Here is a 24,708-nt window from a genome sequence, read left to right as displayed (position 1 = left end):
TCATACAGCATTGAAATATTCATTTAAAATAACATTTTCCTGTACAAATTTAACAGTAAAGGGTGAGCATCTCTTCTGATTTGACAGTCCTTAGCATGCAACTCACCAAAGTGAATAATTTCTTGTCTCCTTTTATAATATGAAAGGGCAAATCTTTGTGAATTTCTAGGGGTTTCCTGAGAAATTTGAAAGATAGTTTTAGTGTAAAAGACATTTTGAAAATTTTACCTTATTTTTTATATTAAGGACCTGATTTGGGGAAGGAAAAAGTAAGGTGTCAGAGGAGATTTTGACAATTGATTTAGATAGGATCATGAGTATTGAGAAACATATTTGGAAAACGTGGTTTACCTATTTAATCAAAATGACAATACAACATTTAAAATTAAACATAGATGGTACCATGAACCTTATTTTCTTCATTAAGTGGGAAGACTTAGTTTTCTTGAATAATCAAGTTAACAATAAAGCCAGCATAACATACAGGAAGTTCCTACCGCAGATAAACGAGTGTACATGACTGTGGCAGTGGATATGGTCGTCACAGAGGTGGTGGAGCCTGTGCGCTTTCTTCTGGAGACGGTTGTCCGCGTGTACCCTGCGAACGAGCGATTCTGGTATTTCAGCAGGAAGACTTTCACAGAGACTTTCTTCATGAGGTTGAAACAGGTAGGACCTTTTGTTCTTTGCCTATAATAACCTATATGTATTTTTCCTATTCTTTTTTAACACCAAGATAATTTCTTAAGTAGTGATAAAAAGTGATAAAAGTTTTTCAAGTAATGAAGTGATATACTCAACCAGTAGAATATTTGAAAAATCTACATCTAGGTTATGTAAATTAAAAAAAAAACCCAGCTCGTGTAATAGTTTCGTACTTTTTCACTAGAAACTTATACTGTGTATCTGTGACGTATCCACATGCTTAATAGAAATACTGATTTATATATATAAAACATTCTTTTATATATAACTATTTAGAACCAGAAAGACAGGGCCCAGAAATAGCATATCTTTATAAAGTTACAATGAAAAAAATTTCCAAGTAATACCTGGGATTAATTGTCATAGTTATTTCTACCAAATTATTATATGAATACATGGTGTGACCTCTCAGTAAGATCATAAAATTATTTTGATACAAAATTAATGAAAGTGGAGTTTCTATGACATCCCTAAATTAGGCAATGTTAGTAGGTAAAATACATGATTTTTGTTTTGTAGTGAAGGAAGAAGGTAACAGTGAAAAATAATTCGAATTCTAGTAGTGTCTATTTTGTGAAATGAGGGTAAAATGCTCTATTTGAATAATGGAAATCCGTTATATACTACTTAGTACTGCCATTTCCCAAATTTAATAATGCTTGCTGCTTCATAGATTGTAGTATGTGAAATGTAATGTGATAAAAGCAAGTATCAGCACAGTGAACAAATAAAGAAGCTGCTTACTCATTTTCATATAAAAAAAAAACTTGTCATTGCTCAGTTAGGCCTCATATAATACATACTCTGAAATTACTTTTTTGTCTTTCATGAAATTTTATTAGAGTGGTGATTTGACACAACTTTTATTACTATTTGGATTATTTCCTTTTTTTGTAGCATATTCAAATCAAGATTATATGAACAGTATTCGAAATTTTTAGCCTCCTGAGTATCTTTTCATATTTTAGTATGGAATATTTTCCTCCCTCCCTGCCTTCTTTTCTTTGCTTTTAGCTTAATTGTTTTAACTATCAAAGAATTCACTTGTCATTTTGAGCTGAAGGATTATTCAGAGTTGTGTAAGAGCAAATAAAGGCTCTATATAGAAAGTGGTTATCATTCTTCCCAGTGACCATTAATAAATTATGATGTGTATTCTTCCTCCTTGAGACCTGATAAAAGTTGGCTTCTTCCCATATCTGTCTCTCTGTATATCTTCCCATATCTATCTATATATCTTCCCATATCTATAGATCTATATCTGTATCTACGTGCGTGCGCACATCTAGGTTATGTAAATTAAATCTACACAAACAAGAGTACTAAGATTTATATACTTATATACATTTCAAGAGTATATGTATTAGATTTTTATAATTAAATGTATTTTCATATTTTAAAAACTACTGATGTTGAGTGAGTAGCAAGTAATAAAACATTAAAAATACTGCACAAGGTCATTTCATGTTGAATTAAGATTAAATCAGATTTACTTGTATTCAGCTCTACTAAATGTGAGACTGATTTAATTTTTATGTTTATTTTTATTGTGAACAATTTTATGCCACAATATTAGAAAATGTAGATGAAATGGACAAAATCCTCAAAAATACAATTTATCAAAATGATGGACATGGGAATAAATAGAAAATCTGAATTGCCATATGTATAAAATATGTTGAATATGCAATTAAAATATTTCCCACAAAGTGAACTCTGTCTGAATGCCTCCAAACACCTACACACTTATGAAATACACAAACACAAACACACAGACACAGAGACGTGTGAACATACACGCACACATACATGCATATACCAAGCTACACAGGCTTCCCCTGAGAATAGAGAAGGAAGGAATACTCCCTAAACACATTTTATCAGGCCAGAAAACAAATTGACATGAAAACCTGACAAAGAAACTACAAAATGGAAAAAACCACAGTAATCTCTTTCACATGAACTCAGATGTAGATTCCTAAACAAAATATTTGCAAACAAGATTCAGCAATTTATAAAATGGATAATTATATATCATGACCATGCAGGTATGGTTTTTTAAAAGTTTTTATTTAAATTCCTGCTAGTTAACATACAGTGCAATATTAGTTTCAGGTGTACAGTGTAGTGATTCAACACTTGGCGTACATCAGGAACTCATTACAGGTGCACTGTGAGGCTGATTAGAATGAATATCAAATGTGAAGGAGATGGTTTCTAACTTCAGTGGTATAATCTTGTTAAAGAAAAAGTGTGGAAAGCTATGGAGACTGAAGACGTACCTGCCCTGAGCAGAAATAATGAGAAGGAGAAAATGGAAATCTAGAGAAGTTAAATGAATTATTAAAATTTATATGGATAATTATTGCAAGAGCTGAGACTATAACTCCTTACTGGGAGTCACACTATGCTGCTGTAAGGCTAAACTAGTTTCTTTCAGTATTTCAGAGACGGGTTGGTTTGTGGCTATTGATAATAATTTGGAGATGTTAATCTAGACTAGACAACATTGGCAGAAAGAAGGAATTAGGTGAGCATTTAACGCAGGTCCAGGTTACCTTAGAAACTCTGCTTCCAGGCCAATAAAGGATTCTGGGAGGACTGGATTTGCTGAATAACCCCAGAACTAGTCCTCTACTCAAACAGGATTAGATCAGATTCCTGGGGGATGATAAACCAGATGGGATTCCCTATACCCAAATTAAACGTCATTTTTCTGCTCTCAAATACAGCAGGAGTTTATCTGTAGGCTAAGGGATGTATGGAAAGTATGACTTAGACTAGTGTTCATTCAGGGTCAAATGGCATTTTCACTTCATTTTCCACTCACAGGTGTGAAGAGAGCATGGAGGAAGGGGACTGAATCTAGGGGCTGTGGGAAAATTTCCCAGACACAGCCCTTCGACCTGAGGCCTGACAGGAGTAGAATTCAATTAAAGTAGGGAAGAGTGTCTGCAAATGCCCAGAGAGCTGGAAAGACTAGGGAACACAGAAGAGGGGGACAGCAGTAGGTGATGATGAGAAGAAGCTAGGTCCCTGATCACATGAGGCTTCGTAGTCCATGGTAAGAGTTTTTTCTAAATCAGCTTTGTTGAGGTATAATTAGCACACAGTACAGTATACCCATTTTAGTTGTGTATTTTGATGAGTTGGACAGATTTATACACTTGAATAACCACCATTAAAATTAAGATAGACAACATTTCTATCACTCTGAAAAGTTCCATTGTGCCATCCCAGCCGTTCCTCCCCAGGCTCAGCCTCAGACAAGCAGTAATCTTCTTTCTGTCATTAGACATTAGAATTGTCTTTTCTACAGTGTCATGTAACTGAAATAGTATGGTTTGTACTCTTTTGTGTAAGGCTTCTTTCATAGAACAGTGTTTTTGAGATTCATCCATGTTGTGTAACTCATTCCTTTTTATTGTGACACGATAGACCTTCCTAAGGATATACCACAAGTTGGTTAGCTGTTGCTCTCTTGGGAATTTGAGTTGTTTCCAGTTTTTGGCTAGTATGGTTAAAGCTGCTATGTACATGTCTTTGTGTGGACATAGGTTTTCATTTATCATGGATAGATAACTAGAAGTGGAATTGCTGTGTCATATGGTAAGTGTATACTTCATAAGAAACAGCCAAACTTTTCTGAAGTGCTTGCTCACTTTATTTCACTCTGGCAATGTATGTGTATTCCAATTTCTCCTCATCCTTGCCAACACTTAGTATTATTAGTCTTTTAAATTTTTGCTGTTCTTATGAATGTGTAGATGTGACTCATTTCCGTGTTAATTTGCATTTCACATAATGATTTTGAGCTTCTTGTGCTTATTGTTCATTTATGTATTTTCGTTATAAAATATTCAGATTTTTTGCCCATATTTTGTTTGTGTTATTGAGTTGTAAGAGTTCTTTATATATTCTGAATATGTCTTTTGTCAGATACACTTATTCCAAATATTCCCTCCCCCAACAGTGGCTTGCCTTTTTACTTAACAATGAGTTTTGAAGAGCTGAAGTTTTTAATTTTGATGTCTGTATTTATCAATATTTTATTGTTTGTGCGTTTTGTGTCACATCTAGGAAATCTCTGCCTTAAGGTTGTGAAGATGCTCTCTCTTACGTTTTCTTCTAGAGTTTTATAGTTTTAAGCCTATGATCCATTTTGAGTTAATTTTTATGTATGGCACGAAGTAAAGCTTGAGGTCCTCTTCCCACATCTTTCTCACGTGGATATCCAGTTCTATTATCATTTGTTGAGAAGACTGTCTTTTATCTACTGAATTAGCTGTTAACCTTTGCCCCAAATTAATTGACCATTGATTTGTAGGTCTGTTTCCTGGACTCTGTATCCTGTTCCATTGATCTTCAGGTCTGTTTTTGTACGAATACCACACAGTCTTGACCACTGTAACTTTTTAGTAAATTTTAAAGTCTGGTGTTGTAAGATTTCTGATGTTTTTCCAAGTTGTTTTGTCTCTTTCACATTTTGTGCATTTTCATCTGAATTTTAGCATTAGTTTGTCAGTTTGTAGAAAAGTGTCTGCCCTGATTTTGATTAGAATTGCCTTATATCTGTATATCACTTTGGAAAGACTTGGTATCTTAACAATATCCAGCCTTTTCCATATATGAAAAGCCCACAGCTATTATCATCCTTAATGGGGAAAAAGTGAGAGTCTTTAAGGTCAGGAACAAGACAAAAATGTCCACTCTCACCAGTTTTATTCAACATAGTATTGGAAGTCATAGCCACAGCAATCATACAATAAAAAGAAAGAAAAGGCATCCAAATCAGTAAGGAAGAAGTAAAATTTTCACTATTTGCTGATGACATGATACTCTACATAGAAAACCTTCAAGACTCCACCAAAAAACTGCTAAAACTGATAAATGAATTTGGTAAAGTCACAGGATACAAAATCAACGTACAGAAATCTCTAGCATTTCCGTACACCAATAATGAAACAGCAGAAAGAGAAATTAAGAAAACTATCCCATTTACAAATTGCACCAAAAATAATGTTACCTAGGAATAAACCTAACGAAAGAGGTGAAAGACCTATACTCTGCAAACTGTAAACCACTGATGAAAGAAATTGAAGATGACACAAAGAAAAGGGAAGACATTCCATACTCAGGGATTGGAAGAACAAAGATTGTTAAAATGTTTGTACTATCCAAAGCAGTCTATATATTTAACACAATCCCTATCAAAGTACCACCAGCATTTTTCACAGAACTAGAACAAACAATCCTAAAATTTGTATGGAATCACAGAAGACCCTAAGTAGGCAAATCAGTCTTGAAAAAGAAAAGCATAGCTGTAGGCATCAAGTTCTAGACTTCAAGTTACATTACAAAACTGTGGTGATCAAGATAGTATAGTACTGGCACAAAAACAGAAACATAGATCACTGGAACAGAATAGAGAACCCAGAAATGGACCCACATTTGCAGGTCAGTTAATCTTTGACAAAGCAGAAAGAATATCCAATGGGAAAAAGACAATCTTTTCAGCAAATGATGCTGGGAAAATGGACAGCAACATGTGAAAGAATGAAACTGGAGCACTTCCTCACACCATACAGAAAAATAAATAAAAAATGGATTAAATACCTTAATGTGAGACCTGAAACCATACAAAATCCTAGAGAGAACACAGGCAGTAATGTCTCTGACATCGGCTATAGCCGCTTTTTTCTAGCTAGGTCCCTGAGGCAAGGGAAGCAAAAGCAAAAATGAACTATTGGGACTGCATCAAAATAAAAAGCTTCTTCACAGTGAAGGAAACAATCAATGAAACTAAAAGGCAACCTGTGGAATGAAAGAAGATATTTGCAAAGACATGTCTCCTAAAGGATTAGTATCCAAAATATATGAAGAACTGATATAACTCACCCCCAGAAAACAAATAATCCAATTAAAAAATGTGCAGAAGACATGAACGTTTTTCCAAAGAAGACATACAGATGGTCAACATACACATAAAAGATGCTCATCATCATTTATCATCAATGAAATGCAAATCCATACTACAATGAATACCACCTCACACCTGTCAGAATGGCTAAAATCAACAACACAAGAAACGAGTGTTGACAAAGACGTGAAGAAGAAGGAACCCTGTTACACTGTTGGTGGGAATCCAGACTTTGCAGCCACTGTGGAAAACAGTGTTGAGGTTCTTCAAAAAGTTAGAACTACCCTATGATCCAGCAATCGCACTACTGGGTATTTACCCAAAGAATACAAAAACACTAATTCAAGGGGATACGTGCACCCGTATGTTTTTAGCAGAATTATTTGCAATAGCCAAGGTATGGAAGCAGCCCAAGTATCCATCAGTTAAGGAGTGGATAAAGAAGAGGTGGTATGTATACAATGGAATATTATTCAGCCATAAAATAGAATGAAATCTTGCCATTTGCAACAACATGGATGAAGCTAGAGAGTGTAATGCTAAGTGAAATAAGTCCAGGACAAATACCATGTGATTTCACTTATATGTGGAATTTAAGAAGCCTAACAAATGAACAAAGAGAAAAGAGAGAGACAAATGAGAAACAGACTCTTAACTCTAGAGAGCAAACTGATGGTTTCCATAGGGAAGGTGGGTGAGGGGATGGATGAAATATGTGTTGGGGATTAAGGAATGCGGTTGTCATGTTGAGAACCAGGTGATTAAAAATAAAAACTTAAAAAAAAAAACCAGTATCAAGCCTTCCAGTCAGTGGACATGGCATATCACAAGCTATATAGCTTTTCTTTAATTCCTCTCAGCAGTGTTATGTCACTTTTAGTATATGGGTTTTATTCATATTTTGTTACATTTATCTCCAAGTATTTTAATATTTTTATGTGACTAAAAGGCATATTTTGTAAAATTTAAATTTTTGATTGTTCATTGCTAGAATATGAACATTGCTTTTTGTATATTGACCTTATTTCCTGCAACCTTGCTAAGTTCATTTATTAGTTTTTATAAATTCCAGAGTGTTTTTTGTATGCACAATAATGTCATCAATGTATAAAGACAGTTTATATCTTCCTTCCCAATCTGAGCGCTTTAATTTGTTTTCTTGCCTTGCTGAGTGTTTTTTCCCCCATGAACAGTGGGTTTTATGAAATATTTTTTGTGTGCATATATTGAAGTGGTTCCTTTTTTTCCACCATTATTGTGCTGAATGACACGAATTTTTTGAATGTTAAGCTAACTTTGCATTCTTTGGGATAAGCCCCACTTATCCTAATACCATGTGGTACTCTTTTAATATATTCTTCTTGATAATTTTCTTTTTATATATAAGCTAGATTTGAATTAGTAATATTTTGTTAGTGATTTTTATGTCTATTTTCATGAGGAATATTGGTCTGTAGTTTTTTTTGTAATGTCTCGATCAGGTTTTGGTATTAATGTAATGTTCTCAGAAAATGAGTTGGAATTTGTATTTTCTATTTGCTTGAAGAATTTAAGATTATACTGTTTTTTTCTTAAATGTTAGAATTCACCAGTGAAACCATATGGGCCTATAATTTACTTTGTGGGAAGGCTTTTAGTTATCAGTTTAATTTCTTTGGTAGATACTGTGTTATTCTGTTTATTATGGTTTTTGTTTCTTCTTGAGTTGGTGATTTATATCTTTCAAGAAATTTTCAGTTTAATCAAGGATATTTATTGCTTAAAATATTGTCTTATTTTCTTTTTAATGTCATTAGGATTTGTAGGATCTGCTTTTATTTCTGGTAGTGGTAATTTATATATTCTCTCTTCTTTTTTAAATTAGCCTAGCTGGAGGTTTATTAATTTTATTGACATTCTTCCTTAAAAAATCAGATTTTGATTTGTTGTTTCTCTGTTGCTTCTCTGTTTTCTGTTGATTCCTTTTGTTTTCTTTGTCGTTTCTTTTTTTTTCCCCCTCCTGCTTTGGATTTAACTTGTTTTTCTTTTTCTAGTTTCTTCATGTGAAGATTAGATCACTGATTAAAAAATTTTTCTGATGCCTTTTCATTTTTCAGGTTATAACTTTACCTGTAACTACTGCGTTAGCTGCACTCATAAGACTTGATATTTTGTGTGTTCATTTGATTTGAAATATTTTCCACATCTTGTATTGCTTTTGTTATGTATAGGGGGTTTAGAAGTGTATTGCTTAATTTCCAAATATTTGTGACTTTTCCAGGTATCTTTCTGCCACTGATTTCTAATTTTGTTTCATTTTAATCAGAGAACATAGTCTGTGTCATTGGAATCCTTTTAAGTTGTTTAAACTTACTTTATGAATTAGTATATGGTCCATCTTGGTAAATGTTCCAAGAGTACTTATAAGGAATGTGTATTCTGCAGTTGTTGAGTATTCTATAAATGTCACTTATGTTAAGTACTATGAAAGGGGTTTTCTGTCAAGTCTACTCAGTTCTCCATACATTCAATGAGATTTCTCCATTCTTGTTGGAAGTAACAACAACTTCCGTGACTATTACTATAAGCAGTAGTGGTGATAGCAACTATATTACTAGGTGCAGTATGCTGTTCTAAGCATTTTAAAAGGATTAACATATGTAACCTCAGTACAACCATTGAGGTGTAGGTGCCATTATTATTGTCATTTTTCAGATAAGCATTTAGGCACAGGAAGGTTATTAGTTGGTAGATAAGGAATTATACCTAAGAAGTTTGGCCCTAAAACTGATCCTCGTGAAATGTTTCTGAGAAAGGGAAAATACGCTACTCATAACACTAAAATTGGTTTTTTTTTTTTTCTGTGAAAACTTTTCTGTGAGTTCCAGTCATTTTTGTTATATTTCATTTCAACTTGTCTTCTTTACTTGCATCCTCTTTGACTGTTGACATCACTAATTGCATTAGTATTATATGTGAAGAGCTTATAAATAAGAGCTAAGGACTTGTAACATTTGAAACATGGGCAGTGCAATTTACCCCTCTAAGAAAATAGGCTCTTAGCTGCTGAAATGAAGTGATGTTTGTTGCTGATCTGGGAAGAGCACACTGCTTATATGGACTCATTTGGAAACTGCCTGCCTAAAAGATGCCTGCTCCAAAAGCCTTTCTAATACTAATGAACATCTGGTGTTTTATATTTGATGCTATTCCTCTGCTTTAAAGCTTTGCTACCTGTTAAAATGCCAGTATTCCCAGGAAATAGACCTCAATAACTTTTACCAGTCATATTTTCCTCATTATTAATGAGTTTAATAAGACTCTTCCCTTAGGCTAGATTTTATTAGAAGACGAGATTAGGAAATCAAGAGGACATTTCTCCGCGATGTGTGAAGTGTTAGTAAATTGAGGAGAGAGGGCCAAAGGCCTGTATAGCTTATTTTATAGTTTTTCTGAGATGCCAGGACTCATTTTAGAAATGATTTTTAGGGCACCTAAAGGGTCCTGGGATCGAGCCCCATATCAGGCTCCCTGCTCAGCTGGAAGCCTGCTTCTCCCTCTCCCACTCCCCCTGCTGGTGTTCCCTCTCTCTCTGTGTCTCTTTCTGTCCAATAAATAAATAAAATCTTAAAAAAATGATTTTCAGTGCTTAGTTTAGTTTATTAAACATTTATTTAGTGCTGCAATGTAATAGGCATTATGCTAGATGTTGGGGATACATGAATGGATAACATATGTTCTCTGTCTTTAAGGAGTAAGAATGTGGTGGTAAGAATATTATACCACTAGGTAATACACGCAACTCTAGAAGTATATGCAAAGTGTAGGAGTCATGTTCACCAATCACACGTTGGACTGAACTTAGTCTTCCTGGGGTTGTATCTCAGCTTACCATTTCCTAGATGTTTAACCTTAGGCAAGTTACTCCTTATCTCTGAAATGTGGAGGTTTTTTTTATACCACCTCATAGAGTTGTTAAAAGAAAACTCTGTTTTCCTTTATTATGATTCACAACACATCACTTCTAACAACAGATGGGTGGGTGTTTTCCCATATCAGTCAGTCGTCCAACTCTGTGGATACCAACTGACTGTCCTAAAATTCAGTTATGACACTACCTGGAGTTAGCACAGACCCCACAGGTTAAGGGCTCAGTCTCCCTACCCCCAACTTCAGACACCAGTTTTAAGTCCAGTTTGACATATTGGCTTTTGACTAAGTGGCTGTAAATTGGAGGTTCCCATAACCCCCCTCCTCAGGTTTGATAATTTGCTAGAATGGCTTACAGAACTCAAGAAAAACAGGTTACTTACATTATTATTTTATTATAAAAGAATACAACTCAGGAACAGCCGAATGGAAGAGAGGCCTAGGGCAAGGGATGGGGAAAGGGCTGTGGACTGTGGAGCTTCCATGCCCTCTCCAGGCACTCCACCATTCCAGCACCTCCATGTGTTCACCAGTCCAGAAGCTTTTTGAATCCCTTTATTTGTGGATTTTTATGGAGGCTCTGTTATATAGGCATGATTGATTAAATCATTGACCATTAGTGATTAATTCACTGATCAGCCCTTTTCTCCCCCTTGGAGGTTGGGGAGTGGGTTTGAAAGTTGGGACCCTCTAATTACACTGTTGATCACATCCAGCCCTTTTCTCCCCCTGGTCTGTAGGGGCTTTCCAAAAGTCACCTCATTAATATAAAGTCCAGTGTGGTTGAAAGGGGTGTGTTAGGAAAAGATACTCCTTTTACCTTTATTGCGCTGGAGCTATTACAGAAAATGGGGACAAAAACCAAATATTTAAAGAAATTTTTTTTATTAGTTTCACAGGTAGAATTTAATGATTCATCAGTTGCATATAACACCTAGTGCTCATTATATCAAGTGCCCTCCTTAATGCCCATCACCCAGTTATCCCTTGCCCCACACACCTCCCCTCCAGCAACTCTCAGTTTGTTTTCTAGGGTTCAGCATCTCTTATGGTTCGCCTCCCTCTCAGTTTTCATCTTATTTTTCCTTTCCTTCCCCTATGTACATCTGTTTTGTTTCTTGAATTCCACATATGAGTGAAATCATATGCTATTTGTCTTTCTCTGACTGACTTATTTCACTTAGTATAATACCCTCTATTTCCATCCATGTCATTGCAAATGGCAAGATTTCATTCTTTTTCATGGCTGAGTAATTTTCCATTTTACATATAACCCCCCCCCCATTTTCTTTATCCATCCTTTGATGGACATCTGGGCTCTTTCCATATGACAAAACCCAAATATTATGACAAAAGATGTTTCTTTCACCTTTATAGCCATGAATCATTCTTAGGAGCCAGTATGAAGACCAAAAATATATGTCTTATTATATCACAATATCATAATTGTTGTGATGAATAAATAAGAATTCATGTATAGCCCTTTGGAACAGTGCTTGTCATCTGACAAATAATAAATATTAGCTATTGTTATTATTAATGCTAATTGATTACTTGCTTCTATCTAGTCTGTATTCTCTTTGGGCAGAGTCCTTTCAGCCAAAAGTAAGTGAATAAGTCAATCCATAAATGAGTAACTGTGGTAAGAAAGATCAGGCTTTTGACTATAACAAAGCAGAGAAGGGCATTTCATTCAGAGAAAATAGTTGAGTAAATTCATAAAACTGATGCAAGGTGGTATGCTCAAGATATTTAGAAAAATTAGATAATGTGGAAGCATCAATGGACATGGCGGATAATTACTCTAAATAGGTAGTCATTATCATGCTTAGGTATTTGGAGACTTTCCTCAGGTTGGGAGGATTTTAAAAGCTGTGAATGACACTAGATTTGTAATTGAGGAAGGTCACTCTGACAACAGTGAAAAGGATGTTGATACCGGAGGCAGTAGATATGAAGTGAGTAGACTAGGATGGCCTAAATGTAGGCAGTGGCAGTGGGGATTGTAGAATAGAGGAACTAGAGAGGCATTAATAAAGACACTAAGATTCGGTGTTTGGTTTGATGTGAAGTTGAGGGAAAATAAGGAGGCTAGGATTACTTTATTTTTTTTTTTAAAGATTTTATTTATTTATTTATTGAGAGAAAGAGAGCAGGTGAGCGTGTATGTGAGTTGGGGAAGGGAGAGAGGATCTCAAGGAGACTCCATGCTGAGCTTGGAGCCCCATGCAGGGCTCAATCCTGACCTGAGCCAAAATCAAGAAGAGTTGGATGCTTAACGGACTGAGCCACCTGGGTGCCCCAGGCTAGGATTACTTCTAAGTGACTGGGTGGTTGTTGATCCTCTTGATGAAGATAGAGTTCCAAGGAAAAAAGTTATAAGACTCTTGAGGAAAGCCGGTGTAGTTTCAGATATGCTGGCTGAATTTAATGTTCCTGTGGGGCTCCCAGGTTAGGAGTCAGTTGGATATTTGTATTCTAACCTTGGGAAGTAAAGATTCTAAAAGTGGTTAATACTTGGGAATTGTGAATAGGAGTAGATGAAATCACCCAGATCCCAAGTGTTGAATGAGGAGTGGAGCGCTTGGGAAATAGATATTTGAAAGACTGGTAGAAGAGGATTGACCCAAGTAAATCTAGAAGGATAAGCACAGATAGAGGGATGAAATCACAAGAGCATGAGGCCAAGAAAGGCAAGGAAGGAAATCGTTTCCAGGAGGAGAGAATGCCTGCAGCATCAGTTCTGCAAGGAGGTTAACCAGGAAGCTGATGGGCAAATGAGAGACAGTGATCTAAGGGGGACCCGGGTGGCTCAGTCGGTTATAAGTATTTTCCTTTGGCTCAGGTCATGATCCCAGGGTCTTGGGATCAAGCCCCATGTCAGGCTTCTGCTCAGTGGGAAGCCTGCTTCTCCCTCTCTCTCTGCCTGCTGCGTGTTCTCTCTCTCTGTCAAATATATAAAATCTTTTAAAAAAAAGAGACAGTGATTTTAGACCCTTTCAGAGAAATAGTGGGGCGGAAGTCTGACTGCAGTTGACTGAGGGTTGAATGGGAGGCAAAAATGTCATCACAGCCCTTGTGCAACTGGGGACAAAAGAGATGCTGGGTATACATCCAAAGTATTAGGATCCATTTTACTTTACTTTATACAGTTGACCCTTGAACAGTGTGGGAGTTAAGGGTGCTTACCTCTCATGCAATGAAATTCCATGTTTAACTTTTGGCTCCCTCAAAACTTAATTATTAGCAGCCTACTGTCGACGGGAAGCCTTACTGATGGCAAGATTTCATTCTTTTCGATGGCTGAGTAATATTCCATTATAGATATATCTCGCATCTTCTTTATCCCAGTACACCAAGCTCTTGACCTGAGCTGAAGTCAGACAGTTAACCCACTGAGCCACCCAGGTGCCCCTAAAATTAGAGTTTTGAGAAAATTCAGTCTGTTTTTCCTGGGTTTGGAAGCTACCCCTAGTGATATTGCTGAATGAGCACCACATCAAAATACAGGGTGCTGAACACTTATTACTGCCAACATTTAGAAGAAAGACATCATAGATAAATTTCAAAGCAAACTAGTTTCTTTTGTCAGAAATGGTATAGTTAAGCATTATGTACAAGCTTGCGACTAGTAGATAAAAAAGTCCTGGAGATCTAATGCACAGCATACTGATTATAATCACCAATACTCTATTACAGACTTCAAAGTTGCTAAGAGACTGGATCTTTTGTTCTTGCCACAAAAAAGAAATGATAACTATGTGACAAGATAGAGTTGTTAGCTAATGTTGCAATGATAATCATGTTGCAGTATATAAATTTATCAAATCAACACATTATATACCTTACACAACATTATGTGTCAGTTATATTTCAGTTAAAAGGGAAATTATGCATCACCTGATCATCTTCCTCTCCTCCTCCTCCTCCTCCTCCTCCTCCTCCTCCTCCTCCTCCTTCTTCTTCTTCTTCTTCTTCTTCTTCTTTCTTCTTCTTCTTCTTCTTTCTTCTTCTTCTTTCTTCTTCTTTCTTCTTTCTTCTTCTTCTTTCTTCTTCTTTCTTCTTTCTTCTTCTTTCTTCTTTCTTCTTCTTCTTCTTCTTCTTCTTCTTCTTCTTTCTTCTTTCTTCTTTCTTCTTTCTTCTTTCTTCTTTCTTCTTTCTTCTTTCTTCTTTCTTCTTTCTTCTTCTTCTTCTTCAACATATGGAAGGACTTCCAAAACAGCAGAAAGCAAAATTAGAATTTTGGAACATTCTGTTGCTTCAGAGTCTATGTGCTTATCATGTTAATTCAAAATGATTTTTTAAATGACAGTTTTAAAATACCCCAAAATAAAACTTATATTGGAGATACTCATAACTTGTTAAAAAAATTCAGCAGAGTAAAATTTGAAGATCTAATTGGCTTTATTGTAATCTATGCATTTAATGTAATCCCTATATCTAAATGCCACCAGCATTTTTCACAGAACTAGAACCAACAATCCTAAAATTTGTATGGAACCACCAAGGACCCGAAATAGCTGAAGCAGTCTTAAAAAAGAAAGGCAAAGCTGGAGGCATCACAATTCCAAATTTCAAGTTATATTGCAAAGCTGTAGTCGTTAAGACAGTGTGGTACTGGCACAAAAACAGACACACATAGATCAGTGGAACATAATAGAGAACTCAGAATCGGACGCACAACTGTGTGGTCAATTAATCTTCAACAAAGTGGCCTGTGAGTGAAGAATAACTCTTATCTAAAGATTTGTGTTCTTTTAGTACATTGAAAATTTAACAGATAAAAACAAAAGGCTTATTACTATCTGGAGGGTAATGTGATAGGCTACTTAGATGTGATGGGAAGTAGCAATGTAATTGATAATTTAACAATAAAATTTTGCTCATTTCATAGATGCACTGTCTTTAGGTCCGGATAATATACCTGTATTTAAGACTGTGGTATGACTCTTAAAATTACTTGTTCATCATTTTGAAATGAAATTATTTCCTATGAACAGAGGTAACTGCTTTTGTTTCCGATAATGCCATGTAACAGTCTTCTTAGCTGTGTTGCTTTTCATAAAAATGTTTTCTACTTTGTGCTGGTGCCAAAACGTAGTAAAAATTGGTAACAGTTATTCTAGGTATAAAAAAGGGAACACATATGGAGATAAGAGCTTGGAAAGTGCAACATTTACTTCAGTGAACTCAATGATCTTTTATTTCATAATTAGGCATCTATGAGGAGAGAGAGTTTCAGGGGGAAGAACAGGAGCAGATTTGATGATTAGATGAAGTTATTGTAAAACAGAATTCAGTTCGCCAGGGGTCAATTGAGTCAACACAGTGAAAACATGTAGGGGTGGTTCTTGAATTCTTGCTTATTTTGGGGATGTGTGTGATAAACTAGAAAGAACAGTTTGAGGCAAGTATAGATAAAAAACAATGTTAGGAAGAAAGAAATGCTTATATAATACTCATTTTAAAGGTAATCTTAAGAAATGTTATTTACATTAGATTAGTTTAGGAAATCCAGAACATTTTGAGGCCAGCACAGCATATTTTAACGCAGATTGACATTTCTTGAGATAGGAAGCATATGTTGTAGGATTAGTAAGGTTTAAATAATTTAAATGAGTTATATTAACATATCTGATTACCATGATGAACAGATTTTCTGAAAACATGTTGGTGCTTATATGGAGATATAAAGAGTCTAATAATAATAAAAAATTAAGAAGTATTTAGTTATTGGAGCATCTGGCCTAAAAGGACATACTGAATTTTACATTTGATTGAAAAGGAGTCACTTAGTACTATATAGATATGTAGTGTGTATCATGTATTTTGAACTTAATACATGTTTGAATTTGTATATGAAGTAAGTATGTCAGATGAGGCTTGTTCTCAATAGATAATTTAAAAAATCCTGTTAGATGTCCTTTTATCTCTATAAGCCTTGGTTTCCTAATTATAAAATAAGAATGTAGGTTAATACTATTACTGAAGGTTTTTCCTACTCTAAAGTTCTGTGACATTTGAATTAGTGAGCTACAGAAAAGGATTTTACCACAAATAATTCCATGACTGTTATAGTTAATTCAGAGTTAATTTGTGATATCTGTGGTAGTGGTCACAGTGAGGATAAGATATTTAAAATATAATCCTTATTCCCAAAGGACCTCTCTGTGTCACCTTCTATTAATAAGGAAATGTATAAAAATCACCATTTTACAAAGAAGGATATAATAAATACTGAATGAAAATAATATATAGAATGCTTTGGGATTTAGCAAAGGGAGGGACCACAGCAGTATAATGACACAAAGTGGTGCTTAAAAGAAGTCCCTTTGAGGAAATAACTTGAGTCATTTTTTATGAGCATAGCAGAAATTGAGAGCAGAATATATTTTAGCCTATAAGATAATGCTTGTTGTTAAATAAAATTCAGGGCAGTAGATTTAAAGATCTAATTAACTTTATTAAATGATTCATTAGTTGGGCAGCATTCCATCTAGCAAGTAGAGGGGAGCTTCACTGTTAAATAAGAGAAAGATTTTAATTTTTTTAAGATTTATTTAGTTTAGAGAGAGCATGTGGGGGCAGAAGGAGAGGGAGCGAGAGAATCTCAAGCAGACTCCACATTGAGCACGGAGCCTGATTGACCCATGAGATCATGACCTGAGCTGAAATGAGTTGGATGCTCAACCGACTGAGCCACCCAGGCGCCTCGAGAAACATTTTAATTCTTAAAAAAATGTATTAAAGGTTTTTTTTTTTTTCTAGAAAACTTTCTAAAAGCAGGGAGAGGACATTAAAAAAAAAAAAAAAGGAGAAAGGCATTTATTAGCAATGAATGCATTATTTAGGCAAGGTTGCCCAAGTAAGGGAAGGAGAAGAGGCCTATCAGTAAATTTCCTAGTATTAACCAGGAAATTCCATGTTGATTGGTTGAAGGTTACATTCCTAGGGATTTGAAACTAGTTAAATCTTGGTTTGGAGATTGGCCTAAGTGATGCCATATAGGACCTGTGGTTTCTTTTTAACAATTACCTCCTTTTGATCAGACTCTCAGTTTAACAGAAACGTGATCAGAATTGAAGTCCTTAGCGCCACTCTGTGACCGACCTCAAGTTCTAGCAGTTTTTGTTATTCCTTTGTGTGGTATCTGTAGGTCATGACATTTTTGTTTCACCTCTGGGATATTCACAGGTCATGGATTCAGGTTTATGTTTATTTTCTTTGTTCCTTAGATGTTCTAGTCTTAGGGAGATCATTTGCTTGGTGGTTAGCGGCTGCGAGCTTGCATTTAAAGCTTTTGAGAGAATACAATGCACCAGGGAGATTATTATGATTACTGTAAGTAGAATAATTCCCAGTATATGGAGTGCACTATAGAGCCATGATCCCCAAGACCCAAACCAATCAAAGTCAAATAAGTCAAGGACCCCGTGGAAGGAGTCACCTTTTTAAGCCAAGTGGCTTGTTCTTGTATGATTGCATTTCCGCTTCCCCCAAAGTGTTAATCCAAGCATAGCGGGGGTCGTTGGATGCTGCACAGACACCTCCTTGTTCAGCTGAAAGACAATCAAGAGCTATTCTATTGAGGACAACTTTGGCTAGGGAGTCTGAAGATCTTTGTTGGGCTGCTATTGCTTTAGCAACAGATTTTGCAGTAATTTTAAGAATTAAGGAGAAATTTTTGATCATAGCCTCATTTACATTTATCCCTAAACAGGGAAATAGGGACCTGCCAAAAGGAGTGAATCCTGAATGGAGATAGCCTCCTAGTAGGTTTTTTTAAACTCAGTAATGTGAATTTAGGGAAGTCGACCAATGAGATGTCTTCTTTTGCTTGTGGAAAGTTAGAAGCACAGTTAGATTTCCTCCTAGTCTGAAATAGAAGAGATTCCCCCCACCCTGCCCCGGGCCCCCCACCCTTAGCAGTGGCCTGGGAGATACAGATGAGGGTGCCATCCTTCTAGGTCAGTGCCAGAGTAAAGGAAAGAGAAAGAAGGAGTTTCTCCTTTTTATGTTAAAGTATGAATTCTTGGTCTGCCATTTTGGGTGGAAGCAGTCTACCTTGATGTCAGCTGCTTCTCTTCCTTGTCACTTTGTTTCAGAAGTTTCTACATCTCTTAGTCCTTTGAGTTAGCATCCGGGAAGGCTTCTTTAACCTGTAGGTGATAGGCTTGAGCATAAAACATTAGAGACTTAACAGTCGTTATCATACTAGCATGAGACAACAAGGGATGAGAAAGATTGTATAGTGATAGAATTTTGAAAAGTTTGCCAGGTTTTTGTTAAGTCTTCTATGATTTGTCCAGTGAAATGGGTGCCTTGATCACTGGAGAGAGTGCCACAATCTATCTTCTTTTTTTTTTTTATAAGATTTTATTTATTTATTTGAGAGAGACCAAGAGTGAGAGAGATCACAGAGGGAGAGAGAGAAGCAGACTGCCTGCTGAGCAGAGAGCCTGAGGCGGGACTCGATCCCAGGACCCGAGATCATGAGCTGAGCCAAAGGCAGACACTTAACCAGCTGAGCCACCCAGGCACCCCATATGTGCCACAATCTTACAGATGTAACCTAGAGAAGGCTTAGCATTATTTAACAGTATTTCCCATGTAATTTGTATGTTAAATATGCCTAATTAGTTTAATAAATCTTTTGGAATATTCCAGGTCAAAAAGATTTCTTTTTCTTCTTCTTCTTTTTTTTTTTAAAGAGTTTCATTTTGGAAATTTTGTCAAAAATATCAAAAAAGGTTTTAAACACTTATCTAAATAGGATCACAGGTCATTATAAAACTTGATATTTAAAAGGTAAAGAAACATATATCAAAAGCAGACCAAAGTCCAAGAAAATTTTGTCTTTTTAAAAAATATTTATTTAGTTGAGAGAGTGCGCCCATGCCTGCATGCGAGTGGGGCAAGGGGCAGAAGGAGAGGGAGAAGGAGAGTAGACTTATTATTTTTTTAGATTTTATGTATTTATTTTAGAGTGAGAGAAAGCACATGTGAGTGGGGGGAGGGGCAGAGGGAGACAGAGAAGGAGAGAAGCGGACTCCATCTTGAGCGTGGAGCCCAATGTGGCGTTGGATCTCAGGACCCTGAGCTCATAACCTGAGCCAAAATCAAGAGGCAGATGCTCAACTGATTGAGCCACCCAGATGCCCCTAAATTTTTTTTAACCTTTTTTTCCCCCATAAACCTACAGTTTTTTTCTAAATTCTTATTTTGTTCTGTTTTTAAAAAATCAACCTCATTTTAGGACAAAATAACTGTTTTTCTCCTTAACAAAAATGTATCTGTATTTCTTATGCCTCCCCCCTTCCCCGTTTTTAACTGAAAACATCTCACTTTCCTTGTATATGGTGATGTTTTTCTTATTATTTTTAGTAGTTTTAAATTACATATAGTAATTAGAATTTTTAACTCTTGCAAACCTTAATTTCTAGTGAAAACTATTAAGTAAGCAGTTGTGAATGTTCTGTCATATCAGCATTTTTAAAACTTGCAAATTTATGAATACATTTTAAAATTTCTAGAGGCATGTGCCTTTTTAAAAATGTAGCATTAACATATCCAAATGTCTTTAGTTTCTCTGTAAGAAGCAGCCGAAAGTAGATAAACTTATGTTTAGTAGTTAATGTTTCAGTATTTTGTCTTACTTGGAAATGATCTAGATATTTAATAAATTTAACTTAACTCATTATTTAACTTAGCAAAACTTTTTTAGGTTTTAAGTGGCCAAAAAGATTTGGGGAAACTATTATTGAGGTGGAAGAATTTCCTGTGTCCTTCAAGGTCCTTTTAGTTGGACTAAGAATCAGGTTGACAGGAGAAAATAAAATTCTCTCTTCCTCTCTCCCTCCCTCCCTCCCTTCTTACTTTCCTCCCTTCCTTCTATTTTTTTTTTTTTTAAGTTTTGGTATAGTTAACATATGGTATTATATTAGTTTCAGGTGTACAATACAGTGATTCAACAATTCTGTACATTACTCAGTGCTTATTATAACTATACTCTTAATCCCTTTCACCTGTTTCACCCGTTCTCTACCCACTTCCCCTCTGGTAACTATCTTTCTCTGTAGTTAAGAATCTGTTTTTTGGCTTGTTTTTGTTCTTTGTCCATTTGTTTTGTTTCTTCACTTCCACATATGAGTGAAATCATATGGTATTTTTTAGATTCTGCATGAGTGAAATCATGTGGTTTTGTTTCTTTAATTCCATATATGTGTGAAATCATATGGTATTTCTCTGACTGACTTACTTCACTTAGCATTATATTATAACTTCCAGATCCATCCATGTTGTTGCCAATGGCAAGATTTCAATCATTTTTATGGCTAAGCAGTATTTCATTGTATATGCATACCACGTCTTCGTTATCCATTCATCTATCCATGGATATTTGGGCTTCTTCCATATGTTGGCTATTGCAAATAATGCTGTAATAAACATGTGCTTATATCTTTCCAAATTAGTGTTTTGGTATTCAGTGGGAAATAGCTGGTAGTGGAATTACTGGATCATGGTAATCCTATTTTTAATTTTTTGAGGAACTTCCGTACTGTTTTCCACAGTGGCTGTACCATTTTGCATTCTTGCCAGAATGTACAAGGGTTCTGTTTCTCCTCATCCTCACCAACACTTGTTATTTCTTGTGCATTTGATTTTAGCCATTCTGACAAGTGTGAAGTGATATGTTGTCGTGGCTTTGATTTGCATTTCCCTGGTTTTAAGTGATGATGAGCATCTCACGTGTCTGTTGGCCATCTGGATGTCTTCTTTGGAGAAATGTCTGTTCATGTCTTCTGCCCATTTTTAATTGGATTATTTGTTTTTTGGGTGTTAAGTTGTATCAGTTCTTTATATATTTTGGATACTAACCCTTTATCAAATATGTCATTTGCAAATGTCTTTTTCCATTCCTCAGGTTGCCTTTTAGTTTTGTTGATCAAGGATTTCCTTCACTGTGCAGAAGCTTTTTATTTTGATGGAGTCCCAGTCATTTATTTTTGCTTTTGTTTCCCTTGCCTTGGGGACCTATCGAGAAAAAAGTTGCTATGGCCAATGTCAGGAAAATTACTGCCTACGTTCTCTTCTAGGATTTTTATGGTTTCAGTTCTCAGGTTTATGTCCTTAATCCATGTTGAATTTATTTTTGTGTATGGTGTAAGAAAGTGGTCCAGTTTCCTTCTTTTGCATGTAGCTGACCAGTTTTCCCAGCACTATTTATTGAAGAGACCTTTTCCCATTGCATATTCTTACCTCCTTTGTTGAAGATTAATTAACCATATAATTGTGGGTTTATTTCTGGGCTGTCCTGTTCCATTGATCTATTTTTTTTTGTGCCAGTGCCATACTGTTTTGATTTCTACAGCTTTGTAGTATATCTTGATATCTGGGATTGTGATATCTCCAGTTTTGTTCTTTTTCAAGATTGCTTTGGCTCTTCAAGGGTCTTCTATGGTTCCTTACAAATAAGGTTATTTGTAAGAAGTGCTGTCAGTCTTTTGATAGCGATTGCATTAAATGTGTAGATTGCTTTGTGTAATATGGACATTTTAACAATATTCGTTCTTCCAGTCCCTGAGCATGGAATGTCTTTCTGTTTGTTTATATTGCCTTCAGTTTCTTTCATCAGTGTTTTAGCATTTCAGAGTACATGTTTTTCACCTCTTTGGTTAAGTTTATTCTTAGGTATTTTATTATGTTTGGTGTCATTGTAAATGGGATTGTTTTATTAGTTTCTCTTTCTGCTACTTCATTATTAGTATAAAGAAATGCAGTAGGTTTCTGTATATTGATTTTGTATCCTGTGAGCTTACTGCATTCATTTATGAGTTCTAGTAGTTTTTTGGTCTAGTCTTGAGGATTTTCTGTGCAGAGTATCATGTCATCTGCACATAGTGAAAATACTACTTCTTCCTTACCAATTTGGATGCCCTTTATTTCTTTTTATTGTCTGGTTGCTGTGGCTGGGACTTCCAGTACTATGTTGAATAATAGTGGTGAGAGTGTGCATCCCTGTCTTGTTCCTGACCTTAGGGTAAAGACTCTCAGTTTTTCCCCATTGAGTTTCATGTTTGCTGTGGGCTTTTCACATATGGCCTTACTGCACTGAGGTATGTTCCCTCTTAACCTACTTTGTTGAGGGTTTTTATTATGAATGGACGTTGTACTTTTTCAGGGGCTTTATCTGCATCTGTTGAAATGATAATTTGGTTTTCTCCTTTCTGTTGTTGATGTGATGTGTAACATTGATTGATTTGCAAATATTGAACTGCCCTTGCATCCTGGGAATAAACTCCACTTGATTGTGGTGGATGATTTTTTTTTTTATGTATATTGTTGGATTCCGTTCACTAATATTTTGTTTAGGATTTTTTTCCATGTGTATTCATCGGAGATGTTGGCCTATAGTTTTTTGTTTTGTTTTGTTTTTTGTTTTTTAGTGTCTTTATCTGGTTTTGGCAACAGGGTAATGCTTGGCCTCAATAGAATGAATTTGAAAGCTTTTCTTTTGTTTCTGTTTTTTGGAATAGTTTGAGAAGAATGCGTTGTAACTCTTCAAATATTGGTGGAATTCACCTGTGAAGCTCTCTGGTCCTGGGCTTTTGTTTGTTGGGAGTTTTTTGATTACTGATTCAAATTCATTGCTGGTAATTGGTGTGTTCAAATTTTCTGTTTCTTCTGATTCAATTTTGGGAGGTTATATTTTTCTAGAAATTTATCCATTTCTTTTAGGTGGTCCCATTTGTTGGCATATAATTTTTTATAATATTTCCTTATAATCCTTTGTATTGCTGTGGTGTTGGTTGTTATTTCTCCCTTCATTTCTGATTTTGAGTCTTCTCTCTCTTTCTCTCTCTTCTGATAAGTGTCTGGCTACAGGCTTGTCAATTTTGTTCATCTTTTCAAAGAACCACCTCCTGTTTTCATTGGTATGTTCTATTTTTTTTTAAATTAGTTTCTATATTGTTTATTTCTTCTCTAATCATTATTATTCTACTGGCTTTTGGTTTTGTTTGTTCTTTTTCTGTATCCTTTAGGTGTGATGTTAGGTTGTTTATTTGAAAATTTTCTTGCTTCTTGAGTTAGGCCTCTTAGAACAGCTTTTGCTGCATCCCAAAGATTTTGGACTGTGTGTTTTCATTTTCATTTGTCTCCATGTATTTTTTCATTTCCTTTTCATTTTTTCATTTTCTTAGTTTACCCATTTATTGTTTAGTAGCATGTTACTTAACCTTCATGTATTTGTGTTCTTTCCATACTTTTTCATATGGTTGATTTTTAGTTTTATAGTATTGTGATTGGAAAAGATGCATGGTAAGGAACTTTGATCTTTTTTTTTTTTTTTAAGATTTTTATTTATTTGAGAGAGTGTGTGAGTGGGCGGAGGGGCAGAGGGAGAGGGAGAGAGAGAACCTCAAGTAAATACTGCGCTGAGCACAGAGTCTGCTTTGGGGTTCGAGCCCATGACCCTGAGATTATGACCTGAGCTGAAATCAAGAGTGGACAGCTTAACCGACTGAGCCAGGCAAGTGCCCCTGACTTCCACCTTTTTGAATTTGTTGAGGCTTATTTTGTGGCCTAATACGTGATCTGTTCTGGAGAAAGTTCCATGTGCAGTTGAAAAGAATGTGTATTCTGTTGTTTTAAGATGGAATGTTCTGGAATGTTCTAAATATATCTGTTAGATCTATCTGGTCCAGTATGTCAGCCACTATTTCCTTGTTGATTTTCTGTTTGCATGATCTATGCACTGATATAAGTGGGGTGTTAAAGTCCCCTACTATTATTGTGTTACTGGTGGTTATTTCCTTTAAGTTTGTTATTAGCTGCTTTATGTATTTGGGTGGTCCTATGTTGGGTGCATAAATATTTTGCTAAATTGTTATAAATTGTTCTATCTTCTTGTTGGATTGTCCTCTTTATTACTATATATTGCCCTTCTTTGTCTCTTATTATAGTCTTTGTTTTAAAATCTAGTTTGTCTGATGTAAGTGTTGGTAACCTGGCTTTCTTTTGACAGCTATTTGCATGATAACTGCTTTTCCATCCCTTTAGTTTCGTTTCTTTCTTTCTTTCTTTCTTTTTTTTTTCTCTCTCTCTTTCTTTGAAAGATTTTATTTGTTTATTTGAGAGAGAGAGAGCACAGGCAGGTGGAGGGGGAGAGGGAG

At 35.5% G+C, this 24,708-nt stretch overlaps 1 protein-coding gene across 2 annotated transcripts in view; it reads left to right on the top strand.

The window, feature by feature from the left end:
• RABGAP1L (RAB GTPase activating protein 1 like) overlaps window positions 1-24,708 on the top strand; it is a 716,315-nt gene that overhangs the window by 131,870 nt on the left and 559,737 nt on the right. For both annotated transcript variants that reach the window (XM_045811376.2, XM_045811377.2), the window contains one exon: window positions 503-669. In XM_045811376.2, the coding sequence (XP_045667332.1) occupies window positions 503-669 (167 nt within the window). The remainder of the gene's footprint in view (window positions 1-502; window positions 670-24,708) is intronic.

This window comes from Ursus americanus, chromosome 2 (assembly GCF_024610735.1).
Source record: "Ursus americanus isolate L20-20 chromosome 2, mUrsAme1.1.p, whole genome shotgun sequence".
NCBI lineage: Eukaryota > Metazoa > Chordata > Mammalia > Carnivora > Ursidae > Ursus > Ursus americanus.
The sequence above is the reverse complement of the archived record's forward strand: the minus strand, read 5'-3'. Positions and strand labels throughout refer to the sequence as shown.